We start from the raw sequence: 18,449 nt of genomic DNA, 5'->3' as shown, positions 1-18,449 counted from the left end.
TCACCCCAGCAGCACCTGCAGAATTGAGGGGCTGACTCCAACAGACGGGAGAGATCGCTGGGGAAGGTAGAAGATGATACCCAAACTCGGTCCTCTTTCTTTTTCTCTCAGAAAGAAGGAGTTACATCCTGTTGAGTTCATTTATCGGCTCCCAAATCGAAACCTCATCCAAGGCTTAACCTCTGTCCAAGCTCCAGTCCTGGCCATCAGAGACTTTTCCTTGGCATTTCCGCCTGGGAATGCAATGATACTCCCGGTCGGCGCGCCCAAACCCCAAGCTCGCCCCACCCGCCTCAGGCCCCTGCTCCCCTTCCTTTTTCTGTCCGTGACCCCTGCCTTTAGGTCCTCATCCCCTCCCTTTCTCCTCACAGCTACTCTTTTTTAGGCCTGCAATTTCTGTTTCCAAAACCTGTCTCTTTCCAAATCGAGCCCCTCCCCCATCCCCCACCTCCTGGCTCAGGACCTCATCAGCCCCATGGCGGCCTCTTCCTGTCTCCCATCACCTGCTCGCACCCTTGTCAGCAGGGGCTCGTCGATGGCCCCACGCTCAGGCCTTGTGCGGGGCCTGGAATCGGACACACTGCCTGTCCCTGCGAGCTCACAGCCCAGGCGGGGAGGCCCAGGGGGCCCACTGTCAGCCAGTGCTGTGATGGGATGAGCCGCAGCCTCCGAGGGGCCTCGCGGGCCTCACGTCTGCAGATGCCAGCTGAGCAGCGGCTACCGCGCCATGCAGCTGCGTGCTCCCTGTGCATCCTGGGAAGGAGGCTGGAACGCTGCGGCTACACACCAGCCAGGCAGAACTGCAGCTGGCAGCTGGCTTGCATGATCTTTCCACAAGTCTCTGAACTCATGCCAACCTTCTAAAACGGGGAGAGTTTGCATAAAGATGGGGGTTTCATCACTTCTTGGGACACTGGAAGATCCAGCAGTGCCGGACCAACACTCACACCTGGGAGCTTTGGCAGAGCTGAGTCACGACATCACTGTCCCAACACAGTGGCACGGTCAGCCCAACTCCCCATCACATCCCCCCTTTGCTTTGGGATGCCTGCCTGGCCCCAGATCCTCCCCCACTCCCGGCCCCTGAAATCTGGCTCCAACTCTTCCATCCTTACACAGATTTTATCTCCCCCTGACCCCCCTAAATCTCCGCTCTCCAGCCACCCCTCTTTGAGCCCCTCCTAGACCAGTCTCTGTGCATTAACGAAGTCCAGCTGGCATCCATCTGCTCCAGCTGATGGTTATCCACGCCAGGGACGCCTGTGCTTTCCAGGCCCTGCCCAGGCCTCGTCCCTGAGACCGAGCAGGTGCATCTGCTCCAAATGCTTTCCTTTGGGGTGGGTTGCCTGCACTTAGGCAATGGCTGTTCCCACCCAGGTGTTCATCTCTGGGGCAGGTGCCTTGTGAGTGCTAAAAAAACAAAGCCCCCACCTCTGCTTGGGTGGTTGTCATCATGGACCTGCACCGCCATTAATCTCTGCTGAGCAGTTTGTGTGTTCATTGGAAGAGACAGGTCATTCCATCCCAGGGCCAGGGAGGAGGGTGGCCTTGCTGAGCTAATTCCATTACCTAGATTGAAATAATATCAGTATTGTTGTATTAAAAATACGTGACAGGCTCAGCGTGGCTGGTGCTTGTCAACCATAACGAAGGAGGATGAGGGTGTTGGCAGTCATCACGTGCTGGCCACAGAATTTCCTAAATATCCTTTTGAAAATCCAGTCTAGACAAGGCGGAATCAGCTTCAACAGAAGGCATAACAATAACTCTAGCCAAAAGGAAATAAAACATCAGCACCAAGGAAACATGAACAAAGGGAAGAAGCAAATGGTTCTGAGGTGGCCAGCCCCAGGCGCTTCGCCCTCAGCTCCTGGAACCTGGGGCGGAAGAGGAGACAGTGGGTTGAAAGGAGGGAGCAGACTGGTCCTCGAGGAGCAAGAGTTTCCCCTGCTCCATCCCTCGAGGCTTATCCAGGACTTTCCTGGGAGCTACTGCCAAACCCTCCCCACTTTATTCTCCACAGTGCTTTCTGCATTTCATCTGATTGCTTCTAATCGCAATCCTTGAGGTGCAGGAATTACATCGGTGTGTACATATTCGTAGACAAAGGAAGGACCCTCCCTGTCTCTGCCTCCCTCTCCGGCTCTCTACCTCTCTGTGTGCCTGTGCTTCTCTCTACCCGCCTCGTCCCCGTCCACCCCCCCCACTCTCTCACACAGGGTTTACCCACCTCTGGGAAAGGAGGAGGGAGTTGGAGAGAGTGGGTCCACTGGGACTTCTTTTTTCAAATTGGGGACTCAGAGCTCCACCTGGTAGAGGTGGTTCTGCCAGCGACCAGGCCTGCAAGGGCCAGACCTGCGGCCCATCAGGATCTACCGTAACCTACAGGGAGCCCGTAGCCAAGGCCTCCGCTTTCCAGCCAGCCTGGCTAATGCCACAAGGCACAATGCCACCTTTTGTTTGTAAAACTTGGAATACCCAGAGAAGGACTCATCCTAGTTCCTTCCCAGGATCCTACTCTGGGGGTCCTGGGCCAAACCCAGCCCACAGTCAGGTTGGTTTTTTTTTTGGCTCTGCAGAGAGTCTCAGACTTTTCAAATTCCAGTGCCATCAGATAGGGCACGTCCAGTTCCGGGTTCCTCCGCCCACCTCCACTCCCTGGGGTTTCCCTGAGCCCCCTTCCCTCTCATCTGCTGTCCCCTGTGGACACTGGCCTTTGTGATTCCTGCCTCAGCCCGTCCCCTCCCTCCCTCCCAGCGCTGTGACTTGGGAGGTCAGACAGGGAAGGTAGGTGAGCGCGCTTGGGAAGGCGACATTCCACTGTGAAGCCGGGATGCCCACCTACGACTCTGCTGGACCAGAAGGCCTCCCCGCTGCCCACCACCTCTCAAAATGAGAGCGATTGTCCTGCCAGATGTTTCCATGGCAGTAATTTTGCAGAACGAGTCGTTGAAAGCTGCCCAGGCTGTCCTACCCGAGCAGCTATTTCCTGATTAATTCACAGCACGCACTTGTGCCGTGCCTCTTCTAAACAGAGAACACATCCCCATAAACATGTAAAAGAGCACTTTGAAAATCGACTTTTCTGACAGTCGGCAAATAGTAGCCTGCCGTCCTGCAATTGGATGATTGAAGCGGAGATCCTGTGGTGTAACGCCGGCGGGATGGCTCTCCTTCTAAATTGCTACAGAAACCTCTGGAACTTGGTGAACTCGAAGGGCTTACTCACCTTGCTTCAGGAAGACTAAGAGGGTGGGAAATAAGTAGAGGTTGATACCCCCTGGGGTTTCCAGCTCCACATCCCAAAAGCAAAGCAGGAGAAGCCAGAGAATGCTGGGAAATGGTCTGGAGGCAACCTCCAGCCGCCCTTTTTCTGATGGGGTTTGCTCTCAGAAGGCTGTCAGAGAGCAGGGCTGTCTCAGGACAAGCACTTACTCATTTATTAGTTCTGAAATAATTACTGAGTGCTTACTGTGTCACCCAGTCAAGACAGGACTGGCAGGCCCTCTGCCACTTCAAGAACTTAACTTCCTCTGGGGGAGACAAGAAAAAGGTTGAAAAAAAATTTTTTAAGTCAATTAGACCCTTCCATAGATGAGAAGGAAATAAAACTGGGTGATGGGATAGAGAAGGGACTGATGGGGCAGAGCCCACTTAGAACAGTCAGGGAAGGGCCTCGGAGGGCCCGAGGGGCAGCCCTGCAGGTGTCTGGGCAGAACATTCCAGGCAAGTACCGAGTCCTAAGGTGGAAATGAGCTCGGTAGGATTAAGAAGCAGAGTCAGACCAAGTTGCCAGGGGGAGCAAAAGAAGAGCCGGGCACAGACCCTGGCACCCAGCAGCCACCAAAAGCATTAGGGTTTCCTGTCAGTGTAGTAGGAAGCCGTTGGGTCATTTTAAGCAGGGAGCTGTCATGATCTTCTCTAAGGTGTTTTTTAAAAAAAGACTCCAGCTTCTGTGCAGAGAATGTGTGGGAAAGGGGAGGGGAAGCAGGGGGCCTAGGTAGGAGGCTGTGGTTGCCTGGGCGGGAGACATTGGCGGCCTGGCCTGGGAGCAGCAGAGCATTCAGGCAGAGAAGGCAGAGCCGGAGGTGCTGGACACAGGGCTTGCTAACAGATTGGATATGGGAGTGAGAGAAAGCCAGAGGAACCCGGAGGACTCATAGGCTTTAGCAGCCGGTCGGATGGCAGAACGTTTTCAAGAGGGGAAGTGAGTGAAGAGCTCCGCTGGGACGTCTGACTGCCAGAGAGCCCCAAGGAGGGGTCTCAGGTCACTCGGGGCCTGCTGGGGAAGTCAGGGCTGGAGGTTAAAGTAATTGGGAGTCAGGACAAGATGATATTTGGAGCTCTGGGCCTGGCTGGACCACCTAGTGAGGAAGCGTGGAGAAACGAGAGGGCCTGGGATTGAGGCCCGGAGGAGGGACCCCCAAAGGGAGCAGGAGGAGGCCAGGCAGGCTCAGAGCCCTGGAAGGCAGAGGAGAGCTGAGGACGGGGAGCTGCGCCTGGGCACGCCCTGTGAGTGACTGTGTAGCCGAGAATTCCTGAGAACTTCCCTTGGCATGTGGCAGTCTGTTGGACCTTCACTGGGCAATCCAATAATGTATTGTCCAAACAGGACACTTGTGAGAGTGAAAAGGGGGCCTGATCACAGTCACGCCAGGACAATAGGTGTAACCCAGAACTGACCCTGACGGGGGCGTTCCGCCACCCTAGTTATTGCCCCTGCTGAGAGGGCTCCCCGCTAGGGATGGGGCAGAGCTGGCTGGAGGGCTCAGGGAGGAGGCCGGGCCGGCGTGGGGCACTCGCACAGTGAAGCACGCCTCACAGGAGGGAATGAACCATCGATTCTCGTAACTCCACAGACGAATCTCAGAATGATCGTGCTGAGAGAGAGAAGCTAGGCAAAAAGAATACCTACCATAAAGGTTCCTTCATATAAAAGTTATAGAACATACAAATTAATCACCAGTGACTGACAGTAGGCGAGTGGTTGCCTGGTGGAAAGGGGAAGGGGGTGGGAGGGATTACCCAGGGGCAGAGGAAACTTTGGGGTGAAAATATGTTCATTATTTTGACCACAGTGACGATTTCCCAGGTGGGTTATACACATGTTAAAACTTATCAGATTGCATGCTTTATATATGGACAGTTTATTGTATTAGGTACGTACCCTATTCCTCAAGGCTGTTAAAAAATAAGAGTTTTGCTGTGAAGAGGAGTAGACAAAAGGGGCAGTGGGAGGCGGAGATGCGAGGGGATTTTCAGTGTGAATGGAGAAGCGCTGAATCCCTGCACACTCTGGGGGGGCTGGAGGGGGGGACTGGGGGAGGCGGCGAGCCAGGGACCCTTGTGTGAGGCGACTGTGTGTCAGGCCAAGGGGGTTGGAATCCATCCTGTCATTCTGGGCTTCTTCATCTCCAGTTGGCAAAGGAATCGCCTGGGGAGCTTGTTAGAAAGGCCCGTTGCCTGGAGGGTCCCCAGGGAGGCAGTGCTTTGGGGCCTACCCCACATCCCCTCGGCTCACCTCCGACTGCAGCCTCCAGAGACGAACATTCCTGGATCAGCTCGGGGCTGATTCCAAAGCCACAGGGTGCTCCTGAGGCAGCTGGGATGAGAGATGGCCGACGCCCCAGGGGCAACCTTTGGCTGACAGGGTGGGAGTCGGCGGATAAACGCCTCGGCTCCACCTGTGAAGGGACATTTCTGAGGTGCATTCTCCCTGGTACCTTAGAGGGTGCCCCCAGCCGTAACCTGCTCAAAAATTGGGTGGGGGTCAGTCTCCTGTCTTACTCTCCCCTACTCCCTGATGGGGTCACCTGTCACAAAACCTACCAGCACCCAAGCCCTTGTCTTCAGCTCTGCTTTCAGGAGACCCATGCAGACATGCAGGGAACCCAGGGCACCTGCATTTTATGGGCACGGCAGGCTTTCCTGCTGCCGCCAAGGGCCCAAGCACCATGCTTTGCGAACGCAGCCTCAGACACATGAAAAAGCCTTGAAGTGTCTCACCAAGGGGAGTGCTGGGCCGGATTTGCTCCTTTAGAAATGGTTCTGGTGGAAAAGCCAAGTTGAGGTTGAAGTCGCAAGAGCCAGGAGACCAATTAGAGGGCCACTATGAATGTCCCGGCAGGAGGTAATGTGACGCAGGCGGCAAGGCAGGCCCTCTCTGCAGAGGCCTTTGATTTATGGAGCTGTAACCGTGGGCACAGAAAAGAGCCTGGGTCCCAGGCAGTGGCCCCGCGCCATGTTTAAGGAAGCGCACGGCTCGAGCTTTGCTCAGTTTTCTCTGTGGGTATTTTCTACTTCCCACCTTGATGTGTCATCTCATGTCACCCATCTTTATTATTTTCGTTCAGTTTCTTGTGATTCTGTCTTTCAGGATCTTGACATCTGTGCCAAGAACGTGAAGCTTTATGTGAACAGAAGCCTGGTTTTTGACGGCAAGTTAGACAAAGGAGGGGGAGCCGCCCCGGCTGACCAGATCATCCTGGTCCCCGTGAAGAAGGAGAACGAGAGATGCGAGAGCGTCATCAGCGCTCCCTCGGGAGGAAGCCAGGGCGCCCGCAAGATGGCTGGCACAGGTGGGGACCAGGAGCTCAGTCCCACTTCCTCGCAGCCGGCTGGAGCGCCACTGGATGTGAAGGTTTCGTCCCAAGGAGATTCATTTGATGGAAGGGCGGCTCCTACTAATTGCACGGAAGACATTTTGGCCAAGTCGGAGGAGGATTTAAGAGCGCTGGCAGCCCCTGACTCGGTGGGGTATGTGCCCGGTGCCCCTCCCACGGCCCTGCCTGCAAAATGTCCTCCCGCTGACGAGGAGCTCTCTCTGATCCAGCAGCTGGAAAACCTCATGGGCAGAAAAGTCTCTCAGCCGCCGACAAAAACACCCTCCTGGTTAGAGCCTTCTCCCAAAGGGAAGTGCAGGAAGCAAGGAGGCAGGAAGCCCAAGCCCCTCTGGCTGAGGCCCGAGAAGCCTCCCGACTGGAAGGGGAGGCTGCCCTCAGACGACGGCATCACCATCGAGGAAGGGCCCAGGGAGCTGGAGCCCGGGGACAAAGCGCCCAGGCGTGAGCAAGGGCGGGCAAGCAGCTGGAACGCCACCGCCGGCGACAGAGCGCAGAGGCTGACCCCCAAGGTCTGCAGCGATGACCTAGACGTCTTCAGTCCGTCCTCCAGCAGAGAGCGTCCTGCAAGTGGGAGGAGGAGCGCGCGGAAGGAGGCCCTCGGCGGCAGCTGTGGGGACGCGCAGCCAGCCAGCAGGGGTAAGCCCCGGGGAGCGGCCTGCACCCAGCCCCGTGCCCAGCCACTAACGCACAAAGCTCCTTTGCGCCCCAGACTCACTTCCTTGTCTGCGAAACGAGGAGGTTTTTCTCAACCAGGGGTCACAAATTCATTGTCTCAGGGGCCAGGCAGGTGGCACAGATGAGTGAAATAGACGAGGCACACTTCGCATGTTACACTCATAGATATATTCACCGCTGCCACCCGGGTACATCCCTGTTACCCACTTTTCTTTTCAACTTAAGACTTTGTCATTCCACATTTGATGGAGACATCAGTACCCAATTATTTCACTTTATTCTTTACTATAAAAAACAAACATGCAAGTATGTAAATAGCAATTCACATTTGCCTTAGTTTTGGGAGGCAATAAGGAGTGGTGAGGACTGTGGCAAACCAGAGAGCACAAGCCCATCAAAAAGTACCAGTTGCTATTCCACTCCAGTCCCTTTGGGCATTCAGGAATACAAAGCCAGGGTCCCAGATCTCCCTTTTCCTTTTTGCAAAAGAAGCCAGAAATATGAGTTATTCCTATTTTTCAACATTGGCAACTGATTCTGATTATTTTTAAACCACTGTGTGGATCCAAACCAAAATAAAACAAGAGACTTGGCAGGATTCACCCTAAGAGGAATCATGAACTTTGCAGTAGATTATCTCTAAGAATCTTTCGACTCTGAAATGAGGGTACCAAAGGCTGGCATTCTAATTATTTGCACTCAGATTTAGTTGCTGGGAAGGAATGTAGCCTCCCAGGAAGGAGCCAAACCAGTCTGCTGCTTGTGGAGCTGGGACCTCTAGCCAGGTGCTTCTACTTTCTGAGCCTCAGTGTCTTCACTTGTAAAATGAGAGCGGAGATCCCTCCTTGGTATTATGAGAAATGATGGAGAGAATAGCTTCAAAATAGTCACACAGAGCCTGGCAGGTGGGACATGCCCACTCAGCAAGGGGACTGCTGCTTCCACACTAGCTCTTACACCCTCTACCCTCCACAAAGTGCTTGGATCCCCCCAACCAGGGCTCACCCTAGACTCTCTAAATCTGACCCCCACCCCCACCCCTGGCAACACCAGCTCTGGTGTCAGAGGGCCTGTGTGCGTATCCCGATCCCCCCACCTCCAAACACCACCACGCATGTGTTCTCAAGCCCTGCTGAGCCTGTTTCCTAACCTGTAAAATGATGCTGATAATGCCCATCTCCTAGAGGCATGGGAGGGTCACATAAGGTCAGACCTGGGCAGCGTTTGGCTTGGTGGCCGGCAGGTGGGAGCGCCCGACAGACGTTAGCTGCCGCTGTCATCGTCGTTGTCATGGTCATCACTGTACTGTAACTACTAATACCCCACTCTGCTACTCTGCCTCCTGGTGTTACCTGGCTACAAAACAAGAGCGTGTGCTTTTTAGGAATTGAATCGGCGTACACCCTGTAGGGGGTGTGTATAGACGCCAGGTCTGCAGGCAGCCCAGGTCTACACTAGGAAACACGGGGCGTCCCAGACCTCTTCCAGAACCCCTCATCCATCTCCCAAGATACGAGAGCAAGTGCGGGCTCTGGGGGCCACTGCGAGTAGCTGGCCCTTCCCCCAGTCCGAGCGGGCCTTCTGGTCCCCGCCTGACAGATTCTGCTGCTGCCCCTGCTGCCAAGAGGGAGCACCACCAGCGGGTGTCGGGGAGCAGAGCGGAGTGAAGAGAAGCAGCCAGAGGCAGGGCCTTGGGCGCGTCCGCTTGGGTTCTGCCGCATGGGGCGGGGGGAGGGCAAGAAGGACCTCCAGGGGCTGGTTGCACGGCCTGTCTGCTGTCAGTCCAGCTGTGGTCCAGAGGCGCGGCCCCCAGGGCCTCACTGCGTCCTCCTACAGCCTCTTCCACACATTAAAAGCCAGGCGAGGCTTGAGTGGCTTTTTCCAGGCCGTGCAGCCAGGCAGGGTTAGGGCAGGCCTGAAACGCAGGCTCCCCCGCAGCAGCCGTGCTCCACACCAGTGCCTGTCCTCTGCCACCCTCCGCCGGCCGCCAGCGCCAGCCAGGCGGCTCCAAGCCTTCCTGTGAACAGGCCGTCCTGGCCTCCAGGAGTTCTGAGGAATCAGGCATTATTCTAACTTGCCCCAGTTCAGAGGACTTTGTGTCGTTTTCATTTCTTTACAGGCATTTCCCTGCTCAGCTCAATGACACATTCAGAACTGAGTTTCTGGGATTTGACGCTTGTTAAGCTGGTCATGCTCAAAAGGACAGTTGCTTAGAAATTCTGAATTACCCGTTATGGGAAGGGTGCGGCCGAGCCCCCTACCGTGCTTGTAGAATGAATGAATACTGGGTTCCTACCTGGTGTGGGAATTGTCTTGTCATCCTGAGAGGGAGCCTAGAAATCCTTCTGTCCAGCAGAACATCTCATCGTAATAACATCTGCATGACAGAAGTGTCATCGTCAGGGGTCCCTCGGCTGCAGGTTACTGAAATCCAGTTAGGTCCTTGGAGCAGTGAAGGGACATTATTTGGAGAATGCTGAAGGGGGCTGCATCAAGGAAGTAGAAAAGCAGCAGACACGGCTCACCTGTGTCTCCAGGGTTGCTGGGCCTCAGCCTCTGCTTCTCTGCAGGCCACTTTCCCTCACTCGTCCTCATGAGATCAGCACGCTCTGCTCTGTCTGCACCACAGCAAACAGTTTCGCAGCCCTGGAATGCCGCCACTTCCTGGCTCTCACCCCAGCAACCAATTCCAGAGACCCAGGGGAGAAGCTGATTGGCCCCCATGGGTCAGGTGTCCACCCCTTGTCCAATCAGCTATGGCTGAAGGGCAGGTCACCTGGAATAAACACGGCTCTACTGTATCTCTATGTACTTTTTCCAGCTCCTGACTTAGTAGCCATCAGCACGTTCCTCATAGCAGTACAGTTGATTTTTTTTGTGTGTGAGATTTATTTTATTTTATCACACACATACCCCATCCCTGGCCTACGTTCTCTGTCTGCTGTCTATGTCCATTTGCTGCGCCTTCTTCTTTGTCTGCTTGTCTTCTCTTCTCATCTTCTCTTTAGGAGGCATCAGGATCCGATCCTGGGACCTCCAGTGTGGGAGAGGGGCATTCACGCTCTTGAGCCACCCCAGCTCCCTGGTTTGTTGTGTATCTCATTGTCTTTCCTCTGTGTTTCTTTTTTGTCACATCACCTGTTGCATTGGTTTGTGGGGCGGGCCAGCTCTCCATGGCGTGGGCCAGCTTCGCCTTCACCAGGAGGCCCTGGGAACCAAACCGGGAACCCCCATATGGTAGAAGGGAACCCAATCACTTGAGCCACATCTGCTTCCCTGCAGTTGATTTTTATTAACCTAAATTCAGAACTTCATTGGTCCTGTTAGTCTCAACCCAGGAGTAGTTTTGACCCTTCGATCCCATCGTGGTGGTGCTTCTTAGGCTTGTGTTGACTGCAGATTGAAAGCTGCAGGTTGCTGTTACTTGTTCAAATGTAGGGACAGAAATCTTGACAGATTTGGCCCCAAGACTGGTCCCAGCTGCTCCTGACTCCCAGGAGATGTGAGGGGAATATTCTCTCCCAGACAGAGAGCCGTGTGGGCCCTGAGCCTGCGACCATGTCTGAGACAGCCAAGGGAAAGTCTGCTCTCAAACCCTCGAGTGTACAACAGGGGAGAGTAGGTCAGAAAGCAGCTGTGCGAGGAAAGCCAATCCCCTGACTTCCTTGCACACCCAGGCAGAGAAACCGCAGGCTGAGTCCCCAACACGTGGCATTCGGTGCCATCTCCCCAGTGCACTCATGCACTAGGCCACTCACTTCAGCCAGGGGAAATCAAATCACATGATGTGAAGGCAGGGAAATCCATACAGGAAGCTCTGTGGAGGGCCCAGGAAACGGTGATGAGAAGGAAGGGCGGGTGGAGGACAGGTGGCGGGGGGAGTCCCTCCACCTCCAGGCCTGAACCCAGGGGCCGGGGGTGGTGGTGGTGCCCACCGTTCCCGAGGCAAATGTGTCTGGGGCACTTCCATGTGCTGGTTCTGGCGAGGCAGCAAGGACACAGCAGGGAACAGGACAGACAAGTTCCCGTGGAGGACAAAGACAACAAGGCAATAAATCCGAGGACTGTGCTAGAGCAGAGGCGAGATTGGAGGGGAGGGAGGGATAGGTGAGGGGGCCAGAGAAGGGCTCCCCAAGGTGAGTTACAAGCAGCAGCTGAGTGGGAATCTGGGGGAAGACATTCCTGCAGAGGACACAGCAGGTGCAAGGGCCCTGAGGCAAGGAGCAGTGGCTGTGTGCATGGAACTGAAAGGCCAGCATGGGGGAGAAGGCATGAGAGGAGGCTGGAGGTGGTGGCAGGGGCCACATTAGGGGCCTTTGGGCACAGTAAGGAGCTTGATTTTTATTTACTGGGTCGGTAGAGATGATGCCAATTGGAGGGCTCAATGGCAAACTCCATTTTTGGTACCTGGAGTTTGAAGCAACAGAGGCACATCCAGGCAGACACGGCTAAGAGGCCATTTGAGTTGGGAGATGTGCTCTTGGGAAGAGAAGCTGGAACTTGGCTTATAAAACTGAACAGTGGAAAGCGGATTTGGCTCAACAGATAGAGCGTCCGCCTGCCACATGGGAGGTCCAGGGTTCAAGCCCAGAGCCTCCTGACCTGTGTGATGAGCCGGCCCACGTGCAGTACTGATGTGCACAAGGAGTGCCGTGCCACGCAGGGGTGTCCCCCGCATAGGGGAACACCACGCACGAGTGCGCCCTGGAAAGAGAGCCGCCCAGTGCAAAAAAAGTGCAGCCTGCCCAGGAATGGCGCGGCACACACGGAGAGCTGACACAGCAGGATGACGGAACAAAAGGAGACACAGATTCCCAGTGCTGCTGACAAGAATACAAGCGGACACAGAAGAACACCAGCAAATGGACACAGCAGACAACTGCAGTGGGGGGTGCAGGGAAGGGGAGAGAAATAATAAATCTTTAAAAAACAAACAAAAAAACTGAACAGTGCCAGGGAGTGGGTGTAGCTCAGGAGCACCTGCTTTACATATATGAAGTCCTGGATTCGATCCCTGATACCTCCTAAAAATAATAATAACTAACTTTATATAAAAAAAACAAAAACAAACTGAGCAGTGCCTGCACAGGTGGCAGGAGCCAGACAAAGGCAAAGCAGGATGACAGTGCCGGGAGAGGACCCAATGAAACCCAGGCCCCAACCTTGGAACGCTCCCAGACTTAGGGTGCAAGGAGAAGGGGAAGGTATGATAGAAAGGGAAGGAGCTGTCAGGAGGGGAGGCAGAGAACCAGGAAGGGATCATGTTTCCAAAACCAGCCAAGGAGGGCATGTCAAGTGGAAAAGGTCGGCCTGGCATGTCAAGACAGTGAGGGCTGAGAAAAGTTTTGGGAAGTCATTGGCTACTTGGAGAAAGCCAAGTGGAGGGTTGTCAAAATTGTAGGACTCGTGGATACAAATGCAGAAAACCATGAGGGGTTTGGCTTCAGGCATGGCTGGATCCAGGGGCTCAGATGAGGTCACCAGGTCTCCCCATCTGTCAGCTCACATTTCCCATGTTAGCTTTGCTCTCAGGCAGGATCTCCCCATAATACAGACAAGTGGTCATTGGCAACTCCATGTCTACGTCCTACCAGCCAAGCATTGCCAGTTTAAAGGAAGTTTAAAGAGAGCCCTTCGTTCCTCGTGCTTCCTTTCCTGAACGGACTTGAGGGGTGCTGTCAGCATTCAGCCATTCCAGATGCCCTGAGGGTAGGGAGGGATGCCCAGAGGAAAATCAGGTGCTATTCGCAGTAGAAGGGGAAGTGGGGTCTTAGGTGGGCAAAGCCATCACAGGACAGCAGGAGCCAGGCAGGGGTGGAGAGCGGGGAGTGGGGTAAGGCCATCGGGCATCGCAGCAGATGGAGGGAACGAGGAGGACAGTGGCTGGAGGGGGCCACAGCATCCATCAGGCTGTCTTCCTTCTCCCCCTCTCTTCTTTTCCTTTAACCAGGAGAGACTTGTGTGTGTCTGCAGGCAGAGAGGGGAAAGGCAGACCCGTGGGGAAGCAGCGGTTGAAGATGCTGGAGCCAGGAGATAATTGCTGCTGGAGCCAGGCAGGAAATGGAGTGCAGGGCACAGTGCGGTGTGAAGGGAGGGAAAACAGGTCGTTGTCGGCTGCTCTTTCTCTAGAATGACACACCTGAGATGGCAGTTAGCCGCGGCATGGCTGTGAGAACAGGCCACCACTCAGTGCGCACACCAGGCTTTTTTATCTTACCTGGAGGAGGGTGGGGTCCTCAGAGCTGTCCCACCAGGGGCCAGGCCCACCTCCTCGAGAGGCTCAGGCGCAGACTCAAGCCCCACTTGTCGTCATACCTGGATCGTCTGCTCTTGTTACTAGCATTTAGTAGTAGTAGTAGTAGTAGTAGTAGCAGCAGCAGTAGTAGCAGTAGTAGTGGTGGTAGTGTACAAGTAATACAAGTTCCATGGCGGGGACCTGGAAGGTAAAGTTAGAAGAAAACAGAAGTCTTTTATACTCACCACCCAGAAATGATCCACAGGTGGGCCCCTTTGCCCAAGCTAGGATCTGCAGGATCTAACAGCACTCCCTGGCTCTTTGTCATTTAACACTCTTAGAAGTGTTCGCCTGCCGTTAACTTCTTTTTTAAAGCACCATTCTTATCTCGTGCCAGTGACAGCCTCACACAGAGCCACAGGTGTTGCTGATTCGGGTGCCACGGGGTACGTCACCACTGGTGACGTGAGTCTCTGAAATGGCGAACGACTTCCAGGAAGGGCTCTAGGCACACAAACAGCCCTCCCTGGATTTGCAGCGTAGTTGTATTCTTAGAAGACTCAGAATATTTCCCATAACTTTTGTTCTCATAGAACAGTTGGTTCTAGACTTTGGGAACCATCGACCATTTTCTACCGACCTGAATCCCCAGCAGGACGGTAGGAGGAGGCGTGGTGTGCTGCCCTGCTTCGTACCCACCATCCCCTGCCCTGTGGGGTCGGCATCCCTGCCCCCACCGGTTCCCAGGACCCCCCCCGGCCCAGGGGCCAGCCCCGCCTGGCTGAGAGCACGGGATGGGGCCGCCTGTAAGGGCTGCCACATCCGCACACCGCACTAACTGCCCTCGCCCCGTGTTCTTTCTTCCAGAGGACGCCTTGTCCTCCAGGACGCCGCCCCGCTCCCGGTGGCGCAGCGAGCAGGAGCACACGCTGCACGAGTCCTGGAACTCCCTCAGTGCCTTTGACCGCTCCCACCGGGGACGCATCTCCAACCTGGAGCTCCAGGGCGACGTCCTGGATGAGTTCCTGCAGCAGCAGAAAAGCAACCGGCACTGCGACCCACCGGCCCCCGGGAAGGAGGGAAAAGCAGAGCCACCGAGAGGGCAGGACGACCGCTCCACGGAGGCGGATGACGGCAGCGACTTCAGAATCCCCGTCCTGCCTTACGGACAGCGGCTGGTCATCGACATCACGTCCACCTGGGGGGACAGACACTACGTCGGCCTCAATGGAATAGAAATCTTCAACTCCAAGGGGGAGCCGGTGCAGATTGCCAGCATCGAAGCAGACCCCCCCGACATCAACATTTTGCCAGCCTACGGGAAGGACCCCCGCGTAGTCACCAACCTCATCGACAGGGTCAACCGGACCCAGGACGACATGCACGTCTGGCTGGCCCCCTTCACCCCAGGCCAGCCCCACTCCATCGCCATCGCCTTCGTGCACCCCTGCCAGGTCGCGCTCATCAGGATCTGGAACTACAACAAGTCCCGCATCCACTCTTTCCGCGGCGTGAAGGACATCACGATGCTGTTAGACTCGCAGTGCATCTTCCGAGGGGAAATCGCCAAGGCCTCGGGAACCCTGACGGGAGGTAGGGTATGTCCGTCAGAAGGTTCTGGAAGCTCCTGTCTCTTAGGGGCTGAGGCTCTGGGGACAGAATAGGCCCCCTGGCTGGCCGACGGCAGATGGACCTGTCCTCTTTCACAGGCCTCGCCCGCCCGGGGTCCACAACTGGGTGGCCAGGGCTGACCTCACGTGCAGGTACTTGCCCTCATCTGGTTCCCAAGAATCTGAGCCTGAGAAATCCTTCTCCAAGGGAGTTCCTGAGGGGGTGCTCTTGGAAGAAACCCGAGGGTAGTGAGGGGTGCAGGCGAGGGAAGGGGGGAGAAGCTAAGCAAGGCCATGGCTGCAGGGGAGCCCCGCCTCAGCCTGCGGGGAGGCCTGGAACGTAAGTTGCAGGTCTGTGAAGGCAAAACAGCAGGGCTCCGGGCTCCCCGGCTTGGCGTAGCACCCAGGTCCCTCCAGGCAAGGTACCCCGAAAAGGGCGCAGCAGGGGTGTGGGCAGCCCACCGCCAGCACCCGCTGTGGTGCCTCACACCTGGGAGGTGCCACCTGTTGACCAACAGAAGACAATGCTCCCCATTGGACCAGGTCCCTTCGTGCAGGGTTCTGACGCTCCACGAATGCCATTCGCTAACTCCTGAGGATGACAGGGTTCGCGGCCACGATCAGGGACGGCTAGCAGGTTGGGATTTTATCTCACCGAGGCTGGCGAGGCTGGGTCCTGGATCCTGGATCCGAGGTCGTCGGGACTTGGCAGGAGCTGACCCTCCGTCTTGCTGGTCACCCTCACAGCCCCAGAGCACTTTGGAGACACCATCCTGTTCACGACTGATGACGACATTCTCGAGGCCATCTTCTGTTTCGACGAGACGTTTGAGGCCGACGTGGAGGGCACCTGCAGCCTGCAGTACGAGGACGCGCTGAGGAGGCCCAGCACAGCCGACGGCGAGGGGGAGGAGAGGCCCTTCACCCAGGCCGGCCTGTGGGCCGAGGAGCCGGTGAGGCAAGGGGGGCCGCCCCAGAGCAGTTCCTTCTAACTCACAGTAGAGCGGGAGGAATTAAGATGGATGGTCTTTAAGCTGCTGGTGCTACAGTTTTGACACTTCCCATTTTTCTGCCTTTTTTTTTTGGTCCTGTACATCATCTTTCATTCTCTAATTACTTTTTACTTTCTTCTTATTTTTTTTTAACCAAAGTGAAGAAAGTGTTTAAATTTGAATCAAAGTCAGGCGAAATCATCTCTGTGCCATCTCTGTAATTTGGGGGTTGGCAGTCTTGGGAATTTTTGCTTTGGGCCCCATTTTGATCACTCACAGTTGTTTTGGATGGAAGGACTAGAAATGCTCTGACTAGGCAGACTTGCCAGTGAAACAGTGATAGCTCGGCCATGGCTCCTCGAGTGAGTGTTACGGTGCAAGCCCAGTGCACGGGCGTTAGTGTTTCACCCTCCTGAAGACCCTGTGAGCAGACACTACTGATGTTCCCACAGGCAAGTCAAGCGACCTGCCCCCGGTCATGGAGCAAGCGGGCAGCAGAGCCAGAACTTGAACGCAGGCTGCCCAGCTCCAAAGTCAGGGCTTTTCATTGATAACCAGGGTTTTTCCCAATGAAGGATGACCCACATGGCAAGGGCTAGTCCACAGTCAAGGACCAGTAATTGAGGAGATGGGACTGCAGCATCTCCAGGGACATTCTTGAGGCATACAGACAGAGAGGAGATGGCTAAAGAGGGAAGAGGACTGGGGTGGGGACAGAAGAAGCCAGAGGCGTGCCACTGTTCATAGATGCCACGGTGTTCACTGGAGGTTTGCTTTAGTTTCCCGGCTGCTAAAACAGATACTGTGCAATGGGTTGGTGCAGTGACAGGAATTTATCAGCTCATGGTTTCAGAGGCTAGAAAGCTTGCTTCTTCCTGGGGTCAGTATCTTCTGGCCAGCAGTCTTTGGGGTTTTCAGCTTTTCCGTCACATGGCAGTGCACATGGTCGCATCTGCTCCTTTCTCTTCCGGTTCTCTTGACTCCCACTTCTGGCTGCTCCCCCTGGCTTCTCTCCATGCCCAATTTACTTTGCTTCTAAGGCCCTCAGTGTGGACATACCTTAAACTAGAATATTTTCAAAGGTCCTCTTTACAAATGGGTTCACAGCCACCGGACCAGGGGTTGGGACCTAGGGGAGCCTTTTGTGTAGCCCACAATGGTTGCAGGGGCCAGGCAGAGCATCAGAGCAAGGCAGCCGGGGCAGGGGGTGGTGGGCCTGGTCAACTGGAGAGTGTGGACCCCTCCCACTTCTCAGGGGAGCAGCCGCCACTCCACCCCAGACAGGAGTTGCTAGTCTGTTATGCTAGTTCTCCTGATATATATATATATATATTTTTTTTTTTTTTTTTCCCAGAGAGGCCAGAAATCTGAATTTTTACATAAAATTCCTCAATTTGAAAATGTTGGCAACTGATTCAAATGTCACACCTTCTCTGGGCCACCAAACAGACCTGGGGGCTGAATCCGACCCAGGGTCTCCAATTAGAATTGACCTTGAGGCCTTCCATTTGCCCCCCTTTTCCAAATCCTGCGGTACCTCCTAAGCAACGCTCTGATGGGATCTGACCCTGGAGGGGCAGCGAGGGCTCTTTCTCTCCGTCGTAGAGATGAGGAGTCTGGGGCTCAGGGAAGCATGGTGACATGGCAGGGTCAGGGCACTGGAATGGCGGGCTGGGAACTCTGCCCAACTCTCGTGCATTTCCTAAGGGGTGTCCCAGGAGGCACAGTGATGGCAGGGAGCCCAGGGATGGTAGGGGGCTGTCAGGAGAAGGCTCCCCAGGCCCCAGGCAGAGCCCGGGATGGCCTGGGGCTGCTCAGATGAGGGGAGCCCCTGGCAGGCCTCATCCCAGCCCTCCTCCCACAGCCAGGCCAGGGGCCCAGAGAGGCAGCCTCTAGGGGCTGTGCTGTGGGGTTCCTAAGGTTGTCCTTAGAACTGAAACCCTGAGAAGAGCTCCACTTCCTTTTGCAGCTCAGCTTTCCCACCAGTAAAGCCAAAAAGGCACTTGTGCGCCAACTCAGCGTGCAGAGATCAAACAAGGAGATTTTCTACCTGAGACCCCTGCCTCTTCTAGGAAGTGGGCTGTGGTGCCTGCCCTTGATTGTCTGCAAATGAGGGGTTCATTATCCTGGTTACACCTGGGACTAACCTGGGGAGCTTGAAAAATGCAGGCACCCAGGCCCCCCCTTATCCAGGACCACCCAGAGTTTGAATTCGCCCACCCTTCTTTCCTGCCACCTGCCTGCCTGCCTTCCCTCTTATCCCCTAGATTAGCATGTATCAAGTCATTCCCTGTTTGAGAAAATCTAAACGCCT

At 55.3% G+C, this 18,449-nt stretch overlaps 1 protein-coding gene across 16 annotated transcripts in view; it reads left to right on the top strand.

Moving 5' to 3' along the window:
- Nucleotides 1-18,449, top strand: part of KATNIP (katanin interacting protein) — a 171,324-nt gene that overhangs the window by 127,881 nt on the left and 24,994 nt on the right. For all 16 annotated transcript variants that reach the window (XR_011647194.1, XR_011647193.1, XM_058286156.1 and 13 more), the window contains 3 exons: nucleotides 6,377-7,259; nucleotides 14,401-15,126; nucleotides 15,891-16,096. Coding sequence is in view for 14 of the 16 variants with exons in the window: in XM_058286156.1 (XP_058142139.1) it covers nucleotides 6,377-7,259; nucleotides 14,401-15,126; nucleotides 15,891-16,096 (1,815 nt within the window). In the remaining 2 variants the exon portion in view is untranslated. The remainder of the gene's footprint in view (nucleotides 1-6,376; nucleotides 7,260-14,400; nucleotides 15,127-15,890; nucleotides 16,097-18,449) is intronic.

Source organism: Dasypus novemcinctus, chromosome 23 (assembly GCF_030445035.2).
Source record: "Dasypus novemcinctus isolate mDasNov1 chromosome 23, mDasNov1.1.hap2, whole genome shotgun sequence".
In the NCBI taxonomy this organism is placed as follows: domain Eukaryota; kingdom Metazoa; phylum Chordata; class Mammalia; order Cingulata; family Dasypodidae; genus Dasypus; species Dasypus novemcinctus.
This window is presented reverse-complemented; position numbering and strand designations above follow the sequence as displayed.